The following is a 14,508-nucleotide window of genomic DNA, read 5'->3' on the forward strand; positions in this document are numbered from 1 at the left end:
TCAATGCTTCTCTCTCTCCCTTCAATGAAAAGAAAATGTCCTCAAGTGGAGATAAAAAAAAAGAAAGAAATGACTGGCTAAATGACCAGACTATTAAATGACTACTCTAAAGATCACACAATTCAAGAAACCAGGATTTGAACAAAGATATTCTTATTCCAAATATAATCCATATTCCATGGCCCCACACTGCTTCTCATGATGGAGAGAAATTAAGACTAACTCAATAAAATGTACTTCATAATAAACTTTGCAGGAACATACTGTTAGTGCTTGCCCCTAATACCTGTCAAAGGTCTGTCAAGCTAGCACTGACATTGGGGTACAGGCTCCAGGTAAGTTGAAGTGAAGGACCAGTGTGGATGCATGAAGATTGTAGAGGACTGCTGTGACACTGTGATCTGCAATAAGAAACTGCAATCTGTATATTTGGTCTTCACCCCTGTTCATGGCACAAAGCTGTTAAATTCTGTTATTTCTTAAGTGATAAGAGTAATAAAGGACTTAACAAGCCTCTCTCAACCACAGAGGAGTTTATCTTAATGAAGTGATGTTTGGAAAGTGCTTGAGGATGGAGGCTAGTTGCCAGGGAAACAACCTTGTGCTGAGAGGACTGGAACTTTCAGCTCCACCTCCCAGACCTCCAGGAAAGGGAGATGGGGCTAGAGACTGAGTTCACTCTCCAATGGCCAATGATTTCATCAATCATGCCTATATAATGAAGCCTCTATGAAAACGTAAAGGACGAGGTTCAGAGAGCTTTGGGGTTGAGGTGGCAGGAGGGTGGCACATTTCAAACTCTACAGGTTCTTAATATTTCCCTAGGTATCCCTTGATCTGGTTGCTCATTTGCATCCTTTAATATCCTTTGCCATATCTCACTTCCTTTCTTAAATGAATAACTGTATAAGTTAAAAATAACCTTTGGTTGAGCGCGGGCTGGGAACCAAAGTGTCCCAGGTTCGATTCCCAGCCAGGGTACATTCTTGGGTTGCAAGCCATAACCCCCAGCAACCGCACATTGGTGTTTCTCTCTCTCTCCCCCCCCTTCTCTAAAAATAAATAAATAAAATCTTAAAAAAAAAAAAAGAAACAATTAAAAAAAAATAGTGCCTTTGTTAAAAAAAAATAACCTTTGGAAGATATGTAAGAATTTTTCATTTATATAGCAAATAATGTATCAAACAGCTAGTACTATGCAGGACACATTTAGGTACTATGAGGGACAAAAATAAGCTGGTCCTCATGTCCTTAGAAGCTTCATACACAAAAAGAAGGGATTTGACAAGCAAGCACTTAAAATGCAAAGTTTGACTAATTTCTTTATCCAAAGTACTATTCTATGTTCAGGGGGAGAAAAGATAATATTCTGTGAGATGGACAAGTGCAAGTTTCTTGAAAAAAGTGATTCTTGATTCCAATGAGGAAGTGACTAACAGGGTCACAATAGGAAATACATGGCACGCAAATTGTGATGACACAAGAATTTAATGAAGACCACTTATAAAGGTATGGGTGAGAGGTGTAGGGAATGACAAGGAATGGTAAGTAATCTGAGCCAGCAACAGCTACTGAACTGTTACTACCCCTAGGCCTCCAAGAGGAGAGAAGGGAGAAGTTCCCTGAATCCCAAAGGAGAGAGCTCTGTGAAAAAGGCTGCTCTGAGAGGAACAGTAACCTCTCAAAAGAGGGTCATGAGCAGCCTGAAGCAACCCCCTCAGGACTGAGTCAAGGGAATAAATTACCCAGACCTCACTCTCTGATGTCCTTCTGGGCTTCCCATTGAGTGAACCCACCAGGAGGGCAGAGGTACAAAAGTATTGCTGTAGTCAACAGGTCAGCAGCCCAGGGCACAGAGCAGGGCCCACAACAGTGGAAATGAATCCAATGGAGCAAACGGAAGATCTCTGACACAAAATGTGATTTTATTTACTAGAAATAGATGTTGCTTCTAATAGCAACACATTAGTGAAACTATAGAGGCAAAAAAGATATCTTTATGAACTTAGGTCCAACTTGGTAGGAACAAAATATACCAATAGGAAAATAATGAGAAATGAAAGATTTTTAGAAATGAGTTGGGGCTTTGGCAGGCAATGTCATGAATATTAGGCCAATAATTTGCTGTTTTATTTGCGAAGAAATGGGGAGTTATTTTAGGCTTTAATTAAGGGAGTTACATAACACAGACTAGACAGGATGAGATCAGAAGTAAAGATGTGAAATCAGACCATTTTCAACACTGTGTGTTCAAATAAATACAGGAGGTAATTTAAATAAAGTATCTACCCACACGGACAGGGTGGAGCAAAAGTAGGTTTACAATTGTTCACATGGAAAATAATATAATAATAAATAATAATGCAATAATATACCGTGTTTCATGTGCTCATAACTGTAAATCTACTTTTGCCCTACCCTATACACAGTAATGAATCCTAACACCTGAACTTTTATGTTTTTACTTAGAGAAATAATGTCACCAAATCTCTGAATTGATGTGAAGTCAAATATCTTGGTGGTCCTAATTTCTGCTCATCAACTTGAACCCTACAGTGTTTACAGACAATAAAACTTTAGATATACAAATATCTGATATGGGAAACTCAAGAGACAAAAAACAAAGAATAATATGATTTACATTAAAAACAGATTGAGACAAAGAGATATGGGAACCAATCAAAAAAGCTACCAATAGGCAAATTAACATTGAGGCACATTCTACAAAATACCAGTCCTCCTCAAAACTGTGAAGTCATCAAAACAAGGAAAGTCCCAGAAACAAAGTTTAGAGGAGCAAGAAAATATAATGCCTAAATATAATGTGCTATCCTGGATGGGATCCTGGAACAGAAAAATTACATTAGGTCAAATCAGAGAAATCTAAACGAAGTATGGATCAGTTAATAATAGCATGGATTCATTATTTGTCACAAACTGACCATAGTAAAATGTCAACCTATAGAGAAACTGGTACAGGGTATGTGGGAAATTTCTGCTATCTGTGCAACTCTTCTATGAATCTGAAGTGATTCTAAAGTTAAAAGTTTATTAAAAATAAAAAAGTATATTGAGAAAATTTAAATCTATTTTTTTGTGTGTGTCTCTTATAAGTGAAGAGCTCTTATCAAAACAACTAAAATCTGCAGATGCTTCTTCAGCTTGGGTCCAGCTCCACTTTATGCAACTGAAATATGATTAATTTCAACCAATATGTTTAATTACAACCAATGGAGTAAAAAATGGAATTTTGATTTATTTTAAATGAATTTTGTCCCTTAGTTTTGCTAAATGGTCCAGCTTAGTTTCTTCTTGCTTTCAGATTATTAAATTTTCTAGTTTATAAATTTTATATTACATCTTAAATATAAACCAAAAAGATTTTACTAATGCAATTCTTTATGCCTCTTTGCTCTCAATAAAATGTGTCTGTCATTAATTTCAACAGTCAATATCATCATTTTGTTCTCATAGTTTGGTTTATTAATTGGAGATTTTGATCCACAACAACCCAGCTATCTTTCATCTAAGAACTTTAAAACAGAGAAAAGACTGCAAATAACTATTTTAAGATACTTATGGTACATTTAGCCAACTTTTTTTTTCCTTTTTCGTATTACCTGTAAGATTATTAATGCTGACAAAGCAACAATGTACTATGCTCTGCTTCTCAATGCATATCTGATGGGTTCCTTGTTATGTTGTGCATTTTCTTTCTCTTTTTAATATGAAGTATCAGAGCAAGTACTACAAATTCAATCATTAAATTCAGTATGACTCAATTTTCATTAAATATTGGTAAATGTGTGAAGCAATTTTTTTACACATTTCTTATCCTATTTGATCCATCTGCAACAGTTTGCCCTGATAGAAATGTCACTTCCTAATTTCCTTTAGTTCTCTTACACTTCTGAGTCCATATCATTTGTTGGGGGAGAAGGAGGCAAAATTATCTACTGTATAAGTATATTGTAAAATTTTATTGAGATATAATGTAAAAACACCTGGAATTTAATAAGTATTCAACAAATTGCAGTGCTTTGCCCCTTCCACTACTTACCTTATAGATGTAGGTGCTTTGCAAGATGTAGGTTCTGTCCTAGGTCCACTCCTTTCACACCTGTTCTTGGCATCATCTACTGCCATGGCTTCCATGGCCTCCTATATTCAAGGATTGTATTTCCAGTTTCTCCCTTACCATTAATCTTCAAAACATCTCTTTAGCTGCCCACTGAATAAGTCCATCTGGATATCCCCTGGGCCTTTAATCAGACACTAATTTCTGTCAAACTCCACTTAATAAACCCCAATGGATGATCTATTTTGTTCGTGACTAAAATAATGCCTGACACCTAGTAGATACGTACTCAAATCATGTGTTGAATGAATTAACTTGTCCTTGCTTCTTTGTCTTCACTGCCATGGATGTAATCCAAACTCTCATTATCTTTGAACTGGTTTCTCTGCCTCTAGGCATCCAGCTCCCATTACTGTCCCTCCAGTCCATGCTGTACACTGCCTGCCACAAATTAAATTGTGAACATTTGAAAAAAGAGACCCCAAATTTCCCTGGTCCTTCAAAGTATAGCCTCAATTTACCTCTTTAGCCTATTCTACCCCTTCTTCACTCAAAATTTCCTAGATAGGGGGAACACTTTCTGAAGTATACAACTGTCTAACCACTATACTGTACCAAAACAAAACAATATTGAAAGTAAACTGTAATTAAAATAATAAAAATGCTCAAAAATGTGTCCTATTTTCTCTTTCAGCACATACTTTTTTAAAATTTCAAATTCTAAGTGTTCGTTGATACATATGAGAAATAATTGACTTTTGTATATTAACCTTATATCCTGTAACTTTGCTATAATTTTTTCCCTAGTTTCCTAAAGTGGAAGCTTCAATTATTTATTTTAGATCTTTCTTCTTTTCTAGTATATGCACTGCTTCCACTGCACCTTATACATTTTTATAAGTTGTATTTTCACTTTCATTTAATTCAATCTTTTTAAAAAATTCTCTTGAAAATTTTTCTTTGACCTATATATTATTTAGAAGCGAACTATTTAATCTCCAAGTATTTGGGGATTTCCCAGCTATCTTTCTGTTACTGATTTGTTGTTTAATTTCATTGTGGTCTGAGAACACACATTGTATAATTTCTATTCTTTTTAATTTGTTAAGGTGTGTTTTACAGCCCAGGATGTGATCTATCTTGTTGAATGTTTTATATGAACTTAAGAATGTGTTCTCTGCTGTTGTTAGATGAAGTACATTGTAGTCTATAGATGTCAATTATATCCAGTTGATTGATGGTGCTCTTGAGTTCAACCATGTTCTTACCAATTTTCTGCCTGCTGGATGTGTCCATTGCTCATAGAAGGATTACAAAGTATCCAAGTATAATAGTGAATGTATCTATTTCTCCTTGCAGTTCTATCAGTTTTTGCCTCATGGATTTTGATGCTGTTTTTAATTGAGCATTTTATTATTCCATTTTTCTCTCTTCTCTTATCAATTGCATTTCTTTTTATAAAATGTACAGTGGTTTCCCTAGAGTTTGCAATATACATTTACAACCAATCTACACACACATTTAAATAACACTATACTGCACCATACAACAGAATATTCCCAAGTCCTTCTTTCTATCATTGCTGTCATTCATTTCACTTATCCATATGCAATAATTATCCCAAATTGTTATGTTATTATTTTGAACAAAGTTATTTATTAGGCCATCTAAAAATAAGAAAAAATTATTTTACCTTCACTGTTTCTACTCTGCAGTTCTTCTTTTCTACATGTAGACCTGAGTTTCTAACCCATATCATTTTCATTCTCTCTGAAGAACTTCTTTTAATATTTCTTACAAGGCAGATCTCCTAGCAACAAATATCTTCAGTTTTGTTGAGTCTTTATTTCTTTCATTTTTGAAGAATAATTTTGCTGGATAAAATCCTTTATTGGAGGGGTTTTTATCACCATCTTAAGTATTTCCACTCTGTTCTTGCTTGCATGGTTTCTGTCCAAATAATCCAATATAATTCTCATCCATGCCCCTTAGTAAGTTAGGTGTTTTACCCTGCATAGCTTAAGATTTTCTCTTCATCTTTGGTTTCTGCAGTTTGAATATGATATGCTTAGGTGTAGATTTTTTGGTATGTATAATGCACAGTGTTTTCCAAGCATCCTAGATCTATATTTTGGTATCTATCATTAATTTTGGAAAACTGTCAGCACTTACTATTTCAAATATTTCTTCTGTTCCGTTTTTTCCCTCTCCTTCTGGTATTCCCATTATACCTATGTTGTTACACTTCATATAATTGTCCTATATCTCTTGGATATTCTGTTCCATCTTTTTCTTTAAATATGTTTATTGATTTTAAAGTAAGAGGGAGAGGGAAGAGAGAGACATCAATGCAGGAGAGAAACATCGATTGGTTGCCTCCTGTAGGCACACCGATCAGGGATTGAAACTGCCACATAGATACGTGCCCTAACCAAAAATCAACCTTCAAACGTTTGGTGTACAGGATGACCCTCCAACTGAGCCACACTGGCCAGGGCTCTTGGTTCCCTCTCGTATGTGCCTAGATGATGGATCGGACTCACAACCCAGGCATGTGACCCATCCAGAATAAAACCCACAACGCTTTGGCTATGGGACAGTGCTCCTACCATCTGAGCCACAATGGCCAGGGCTGTTCCTTCTTTTTTTTTTTCTATCTGTATTAAGTTTGGGAAGTTTCTCTCTTTTTTTTAATTTTATAAGAGCTTATTTTGGTTTTATGAACCAATGTCACACCAATAAATTCAATTAAAAAAAAAAGCTTGAGTCAAGTTTTTGAGGACATGCTCAGAAGCAAGATGTCAACAGAATGAGAATATGTCCACAGGGATATCCAACCTTTTGGCATCTCTGGGCCACACTGAAATAAGAAAAGTTGTCCTGGGCCACAAATTAAATACACAAACAATAATGAAAACTGATGAGCAAAAAAAAAGGTTTTAAGTAAACGTACAACTTTCGTGTTAGGCCACATTCATAGCCATCCTGGGCCGCATGAGGTCTGTGGGCCATGGGATGGACACCCTGCAAATGGCAGCTCTGAGTTCCTTTTATGCTTAGAATCAGAGGAGAAAACAAAAGGTAGGTACATGAAATCCACTGGTGGTAGATTAAAGAAGCAGGAGAAAGCAAAGTGTGGAAATCTCTAGAACTGAATTAAAAGAGGAAATGGAGAAACTCGCACTTCTGTTACAGTGGCAGATAAGGATCGTTATTAACGTCTAACAATATACAGACATGGTGTGGGGTGCCGGTGGCTGGTGAGGTGAGGGAACAAGATAACAATGGTGCATTCTGTGGTCTGGTGCTCTGGTGTTTTTATGCTCTGGTACCTGCAGTTTTGCCCTCAAGAGGTCTGGAAAAGGAAATTACCCTGACATCTCAAAGATAAGTTATCTTAGATGTCGGGAAGTTTCTATTCACATATCTTCAAACTCACTGATCTTTCCTCAGGCATATCCAGTCTAATGATGGCTGCTCAAAAGCATCTCCATTTCTGTTGTGGTGATTTTTGAGTTGTAGCATCACCTTTTAATTCTTAGTTTTCATCTCTCTGCTTATATTACCCACCCATTCTTGAATATTGTCTACTTTTTCCATTACAGCCTTTAGCAGATCAATAGTTGTTTTAATCCCCTGATCTGATAATTCCAACATCTGTGCCATAGCTGAGTCCGATTCTGATGCTTAATCTGTCTCTTCAGATTGTTCTGTCATGCTTTGTAATTTTTTTGGATTAAAGCCAGACATAATGTATCAAGTAATAGAAACTGAGGTAATTTAGGCTTTAGTATAAGGTCTCATATTAACCTGGGTAGGAGTTATGCTGCACTTAATTTTGCTACAGCTGTAAGTGGCGTTCTTCTGTATCCTCTATTTCCCTTGTTTTTCTTCTTCATTGTGTTGTTTCTCTAGGAAATCTTACTTAAAAAGTCTTGAAGCTCTGTCATAACCCACTAACTATGCTCTACAGGGTAAGTATTCTATAATCTTATGATTATACCTCTATTTTTACTTTTTTTTTATCCTCAGCTGAGGACCTTGTTTTTCATTGCTTTTTTAGAGAGAGAGGGAGAAACACTGATGAGAGAGAGCAGCATTGATTGGTTGCCTCCTGCACGAGCCCAGACCAGCAATTAAACCCACAACCTTTTGGTTGCAGGACAACAGTTCCAACCAACTGAATCAGCCACACAGGCCAAGGCTATGCCTCGATTTTTTGTTTTTATTTGTTCTGAGTCCCTGGGCTGTGACCTTCAAATGTTTCCTAGCCTTCTTTTCCTCCTCTTGATGTGAGGCAGAAATGCTAACGGAGCCTGGACTTACCTAACTACCTTTTCCCCAGGTCAGATAAGGCTCTGAAGAAGTAGTTTCCCTTATAGCCTTTATCATGGAAAATGATCTGGGTGTATTTCCAAAGAGTTACTTTCTTCTCCCATGATCTGTGTAAAATACAGAGGAATCCCTGATCTTAATCATGAGAACTTATGTGGTTTCTGAGAGTAAATTCTAGAAAGTATAGGGGCTTCTCCAAGAGTGGGCACTTGGGGTTTTAACTGTCAAGCTAGTCTACAGTAGGCCTCCAGTAATCTGTCAGTTACCATTTCACTGTTCACCTCAGTTACTGGCTCAAGTAAATTCTATTTCTAGAAAGATAATTGCTACTGTGATTCTATTTGCCTGTCTCTCCAGTTTTTGGAGTAGTGCTTTGCTCTGTGACCTCAATTCTGTGGTGTAGCTAATAAAAGCCATTGACTTTCAGTCTCTCCAACTATCTTCATATTGTGTAGAGTGATAATTTTGCAAGCTTGTTACGTGCTGGAGCTGAAACTGACAGTCGCCCACAAGCTTTTTTGAAAGTCTTTTCCCAATTTCTCTGTAAACTTAGGCTGAAATAATGCTCTCTGAGGAGCCTTCCTTGATCTTTCTCTGCTAAATGCACCAGTACTTGGTACAACTATATATAAGTATTACACTCATTATCTATTGGCTCAGTGATTATGAATTCCTGGAGAAAAGGCATAATGGCTTATCTTTGCATTTCTAGCATAAGGTAAAATTATCTGCTTAACTGAAAGGAAAAAGGAAGAAAAACCACTGCTCATTAATTAAAAACAAAGTACTACTTTAATTTGGCTCATTTCTCCATTTATTAGAATAACCACATTTGGAGAGGCACAAAGCACTTCAGTTTTACATGACTACAAAGTTATCACAAATCCCAAACTTTTTAGCCACAGATATTTCACTTACTCTGTTTAAAGTAAAAGCTTTCAAAACATCTGAGTTAGCTTGATACACAGAGACCTTGAATATATGGGAACTACATATTTTTCAATGTTTGTATGTCCTGCTCTAATAATGTCTTCTTTAAGAGGAATCCAGCATCAAAGGGATTGAAATAGATATGCAAATGTTTTAGAGATGGTGAAATTAATCTGTACCACATGGAAAAAGGTGTAGTGTGCACAGAAGTTCTGCAAGGAGTCACTGAGCCATCTGGGCTTCCATGGCTTGTGCTGTCCACTCTGGTGCTGTCTGACTAATTTTCTCCAAAAGGTTATTCACTTGGAAACAAAGCGATTGGATCTGTTTGTCCCACGTTGGCAGGGCTTCTCGTGCTAAAGAAAAAAAAATAATGTAAAAAACTGAAATTACTCCTTTGCATTCACAGCAAATATCTTAAAAAATAAATATAGAAATATTACTTTTTAAAAAAGTTTACTCCAAAAATATTGGCTAATAAAGTTAAGCTAATAAACTAAAAGCTAAGAAAACTACCTAAATCACTGGCACATAGTGATTTAAAATAAAAAATGTGTACACACAATTATTATTCATGAAAGCAAAATAAAACCAACCAACCAACCTCAACCACAATAATAAGATAGGTTCAATGAAGCTATCACCAATGACTTGTAAGACACTGCCATCTACTGGGGAAAATAAATCTATTTATATAGTCCAGGCTGTCTCAACTTGACTCTCTAAATTAAATATTTTAATATTTAAACCCAAAGCAAACAAATAACAACTCATCATGAATCAATGATGAAGGAACTGTAAATCCTCATCAAGAACATAAATAACTTAACATAAAATAACTCGCCCTGACTGGTATGGTTCAGTGGATTGAGCGTCGACCTGTTAACCAGTGTTGCCGGTTCCATTCCCAGTCAGGGCACATACCTGGGTTGCAAGCCAGGTCCCCAGTAGGGGGTGCTCAAGAGGCAACCACACCTTGATGCTTCTTTCCCTCTCTGTCTCCCCCTTCCCCTTTCTAAACATAAATAAATAAAATCTTTAAAAAAATAAGTTCACTGTATTGGTCCTTTTCAATTGATATGTAAATTTAAAGAGATTGCAAAGACAATCCTCCTTTTCTTCGTTTTACTTTCTAAGCAGGACAATATTATAATTTTGAAAATAAAAAACAGTGGCAGAATTTTGGTATATCTATACAATGCAATATTATCCAGGCTTAAAAAGGAATGAACTACTGACTACATTCTACAACATGAATGGAACTTGGAAACATCATGTTAAATGACAGAAGCCAAAGGGTCACATATTATATTATTCCTATTTTATGAAATATCCAGAATTGGTATATCCACAGAGACAGAATACAGACTAGTGGTTGCCATGGGCTGGAGAGAGGGAGGAACGAGGAGGAACTGCTAAACGGGCAGATGTCCTTTTGGAGAGATGAAAATGTTTTGGAACTAGGTAGAGACAGTGGTTACACAACATTGTGAGCATGCTGTGAAACTGAATTGTTCACTTTAAAATGATTAATTTTAAGTTATGTGAACTTTAACTTTGATTAAAAAAAAGTAGTGAGAGGTTAAGAGATGTTCTACAAATAGTAAAATTTACTATAACTTTATTACCGTAGTCTTAGAAATAAGTAGAACTAAACTGAGTATACAAATAGATCCAAATATGTTATATAGAACCTAACATATATATCAAAAATCAGAAAAGTATTTTATTTTAAAAATGATACTTGCATAATTGGCTATGCATCTTTTAAAAAACTAGGCCACAGCTTAAAATATACACAAAATGAGCTGTAGACAGATTAAATTTCTAAATACAAAACAATAAAGAAAAATATTAGAAGAATTTTAGAAAAATATTAGTTTACCCCACGGTTTAGGAGACCTTCTTATTCAATACAGGAAACTCAAGTCATAAAATTAAAAATGGACATATTTGGCTACAAAAAATTTTTTTAAATGTGTTTATGGTATGTTATTGCCTTAAAGAAACGCAACTGACAGAACAAGAAAAGTATCTGTAACACATAAAATGAACCCAGTTAAAATTATCATTAAACCAAAAGCTACAGCAAACTGATTTTGGGAGAGGTGTGGGAGGAAAAAAACAGGAAAAAGTAACATCAGTTCACAGAAGAGAAAATACTAATGGCCAATACATGGAATGATATTAAATTTCACCAGTGCCAAAGAAATGCACAATAAAACAAGAATATACTAATTTGCAAAATACAAAAGAGGAATAATATCTAGCTATTGAACATGCCATTCTCTCATATTGGTGGAAGTGTAAATGGCTACATCACTCCAGAAAGCAAATAGCAGCTATTAAGAATCAAAATACATATATCCTTTGATGCAACAAGGGATACAACTTTTTAGACACTGTTCTATAGAACTAAGTGTATCAGTATACAAAGATATGCACAAGAAAACCAAGTGAATGCCCATCAACAGATAAATAGTTGAAATCTATGAAATACTATACAAATATTAAAACAAATAAATGAGACTTATATCTACTGACTTAAAAATATGTCCAAGGTACATTTTCTTTTAAAAATAATTTGCAGAACATTATTTACTTTAAAATATGATGCAACTTAAAAAAACCTCTATATGTTTTTACTCATCTGTATAAGCATGTAGAAAGACACACAAGACTGTAGACTAATATTAGTTATGTCAGGGAGCTGAGATAGAGGAATGTAAGTAGAAGTAAAAATATTTTATTAACTCTTCCTTTATTTATTCTTATAATGCTTTATTTGTTATAATGAGCATATATATCATTGTATTTTTTTAAATCTAAGAAAATTAGAAAAATATTCCATATTCTAACAAGTTGGTATACATTAACTTAAGTTGTCTATTCACTTGGTGCCTGGTTGGAGAGACTGGGGAAAGGAGTGAATACTTCAAAATGTTTGATATAGGAAAGAATTTACAACACTGGGAAAAAAAACAAAAAGACCTTTATGGTTGGTTGTATTGGAAACTTTATAGAACTTTGTTCTATAAGCAATGGGAAGCCATTCATTCGAGTACCAAGAAACAGAGTAACAATTTAATAATTTAAAAAAATTTTTTGTTTGCATTTTTAAAAGATCATAATCACTCTGGCTGTACTAGGACAACTACATGAGAAAGGAGCAATTATAGATATGAGGGAAAAAAGTTAGGAGCTTCTTTTTCTTCATATCTATATCTTTTCTCATATCTTTATTCCTCAAGCCCAAAAGTGGTTATGGGGGTTCAGAATAAGCTGGTGACAGTAAGAAATGAAGGAAAGTTTGTGGGTTCCAGATACACCTAGGAGATGAAATTGAAAGGATTCTGGCCAACAAAGAAGAGGAAAGATGAAGGAGAAGGAATGCTGGAGAAAGTGAATGATGTGGTTTCTAGACGGCTGGTGGGCTGTTTGGTTGCTGTGGGAGGCAGGAAGAAAGGAGAGAGAATGAATTCATTTTGGCAGCTGCCCATGATACAATCAGGTATGAAATGCCTGAAAATCAATTAGAACCACTGCATGTGGGACTCAGAAGAGAGATTTACTCTAGAAAAGTATATACAAGTGTTGCCTGCATAGAGATGGTAACTGAATCAATGGGAATAGATGAAACTGACTAGGGAAACTTAGTAGAGTGAGGAGAAAAGGCTGAGAAGCAAGCCCCAAATAGCCTCAATATTTAAATTTAAAGGACTTATAGAATCTACTACAAAGATGACTAGAAAGAATATCTGGAGAAGTAGGAAAGAAATCAGAGGAACGAGATGAAGGACAGGACAAAAATCAAGATGATGGGGGTGGAGGGGAGGTATCAAAAGGGAGTAAATAATCAACTCTATTTAACATGTTTAAAAGTCAAAATGAGCCTAAAAGATAAAAGAATTTTTGTTAAAACCCAAGTATGTTTAAAACTGATGGAAAGAGCCCTGGCTGGTATGGTTCAGTGGACTAAGTACTGACCTGCGAACCAGGGGGTTGCTGGTTTGATTCCCAGTCAGGGCACATGCCTGGATTGCAGGCCAGGTCCCTGGTAGGGAGAGCATGAGAGGCAACCACACATTGATGTTTCCCTCTCTTCCTCCCTTCCTCTCTCTCTAAAAATAAATAAAATCTTAAAGAAAAAAAAAAAAACTGATGGAAGGAAGCCAACAGAAAAAGGATGAAAACAAAAAATAACTCCCAAGCTCAGGTTCCGAAAAATGTTTATTTGTAAAATTCTTTAGGGAGGAGGGATAATGGCAGCAGCAGACAAGAAATCCAAAACAAAACACAGGTGGAAAACTAGAAAGGGGCTCTGGCTGGGGTAGCTCAGCGGACTGAGCATTGGCCTGCAAAGCAAAGGGTTGCCAGTTTGATTCCTAGTCAGGGCACATGCCTAGGTTAGGGGTCAGGTCCCCAGTAGGGGGCACTCAAAAGGCAACCATACATTAATGTTTCTCTCCCTCTTTTTCTTCCTCCCTTCCCCTCTGTCTAAAAATAAATAAATAAAAATCTTAAAAAAAAAAAAAAAGCTGGAGAGGGAAACAAAAACCATCTCCAGGACAACATGAAGGAAGAAAAAGACAGAATTAGATTTATATTTAACATTTATAAATTTATGAATCTTACAAATCTGATAAAGGAGATAATCTCACACTGACAGCTTTTTTTCTTCTGTGAAATATGAAACAAGGGCATCTGCTGAGATAGAAGGGGAAGCGTCAGAGATTTAAGAAATCTGAAATAATCATTGCAGAGTAGGAAAAAAAACAGACTAAAAAAATGTAACAAGAATCCCAGGTAGTGTTGAAGACCCTTGAGCTTGAATTGGCAGTGGTGGTCAATTTGTCTGGTGTTCTGACTCTTCAACATCAGTTAGCTACTCAAGTATAGGCCTGGGAAAGATGAAGAATAGGTTCGTTCAAGGTGAAGTTTTGCTGGACAGCCAGAACAGGGCAGACAAGTGTTTTGAGCATATGTAAAAGAATAATGAAATAATCAATCAGAATCCAAGCTGGATAGGAAGAACATTAAAGATAAAAAAGGGCTGGGCTAACTGAAAGAAGGTAAAAGAGTCAACAGACGAGAGGCTGCAATCCAGTCAAACAGTGCTGAAGGGCAAGTAACTAAGACGGACCCCTAGAAAGAGAGGAAAATGG

General features: G+C 35.9%; 1 protein-coding gene across 3 annotated transcripts in view; it reads right to left on the reverse strand.

Moving 5' to 3' along the window:
- Positions 1–9,186: 9,186 nt before the first annotated feature.
- The window catches only part of COPS4 (COP9 signalosome subunit 4), a 41,855-nt gene continuing 36,533 nt past the window's right edge, over positions 9,187–14,508 (reverse strand). For 2 of the 3 annotated variants that reach the window (XM_036027192.1, XM_028506561.2), the window contains one exon: positions 9,187–9,699. In XM_036027192.1, the coding sequence (XP_035883085.1) occupies positions 9,566–9,699 (134 nt within the window). In that variant the 3' untranslated portion in view covers positions 9,187–9,565. The remainder of the gene's footprint in view (positions 9,700–14,508) is intronic. The other variant, XM_028506563.2, reaches the window with a different exon arrangement.

This window comes from Phyllostomus discolor, chromosome 1 (assembly GCF_004126475.2).
Source record: "Phyllostomus discolor isolate MPI-MPIP mPhyDis1 chromosome 1, mPhyDis1.pri.v3, whole genome shotgun sequence".
Taxonomy (NCBI): Eukaryota; Metazoa; Chordata; class Mammalia; order Chiroptera; family Phyllostomidae; genus Phyllostomus; species Phyllostomus discolor.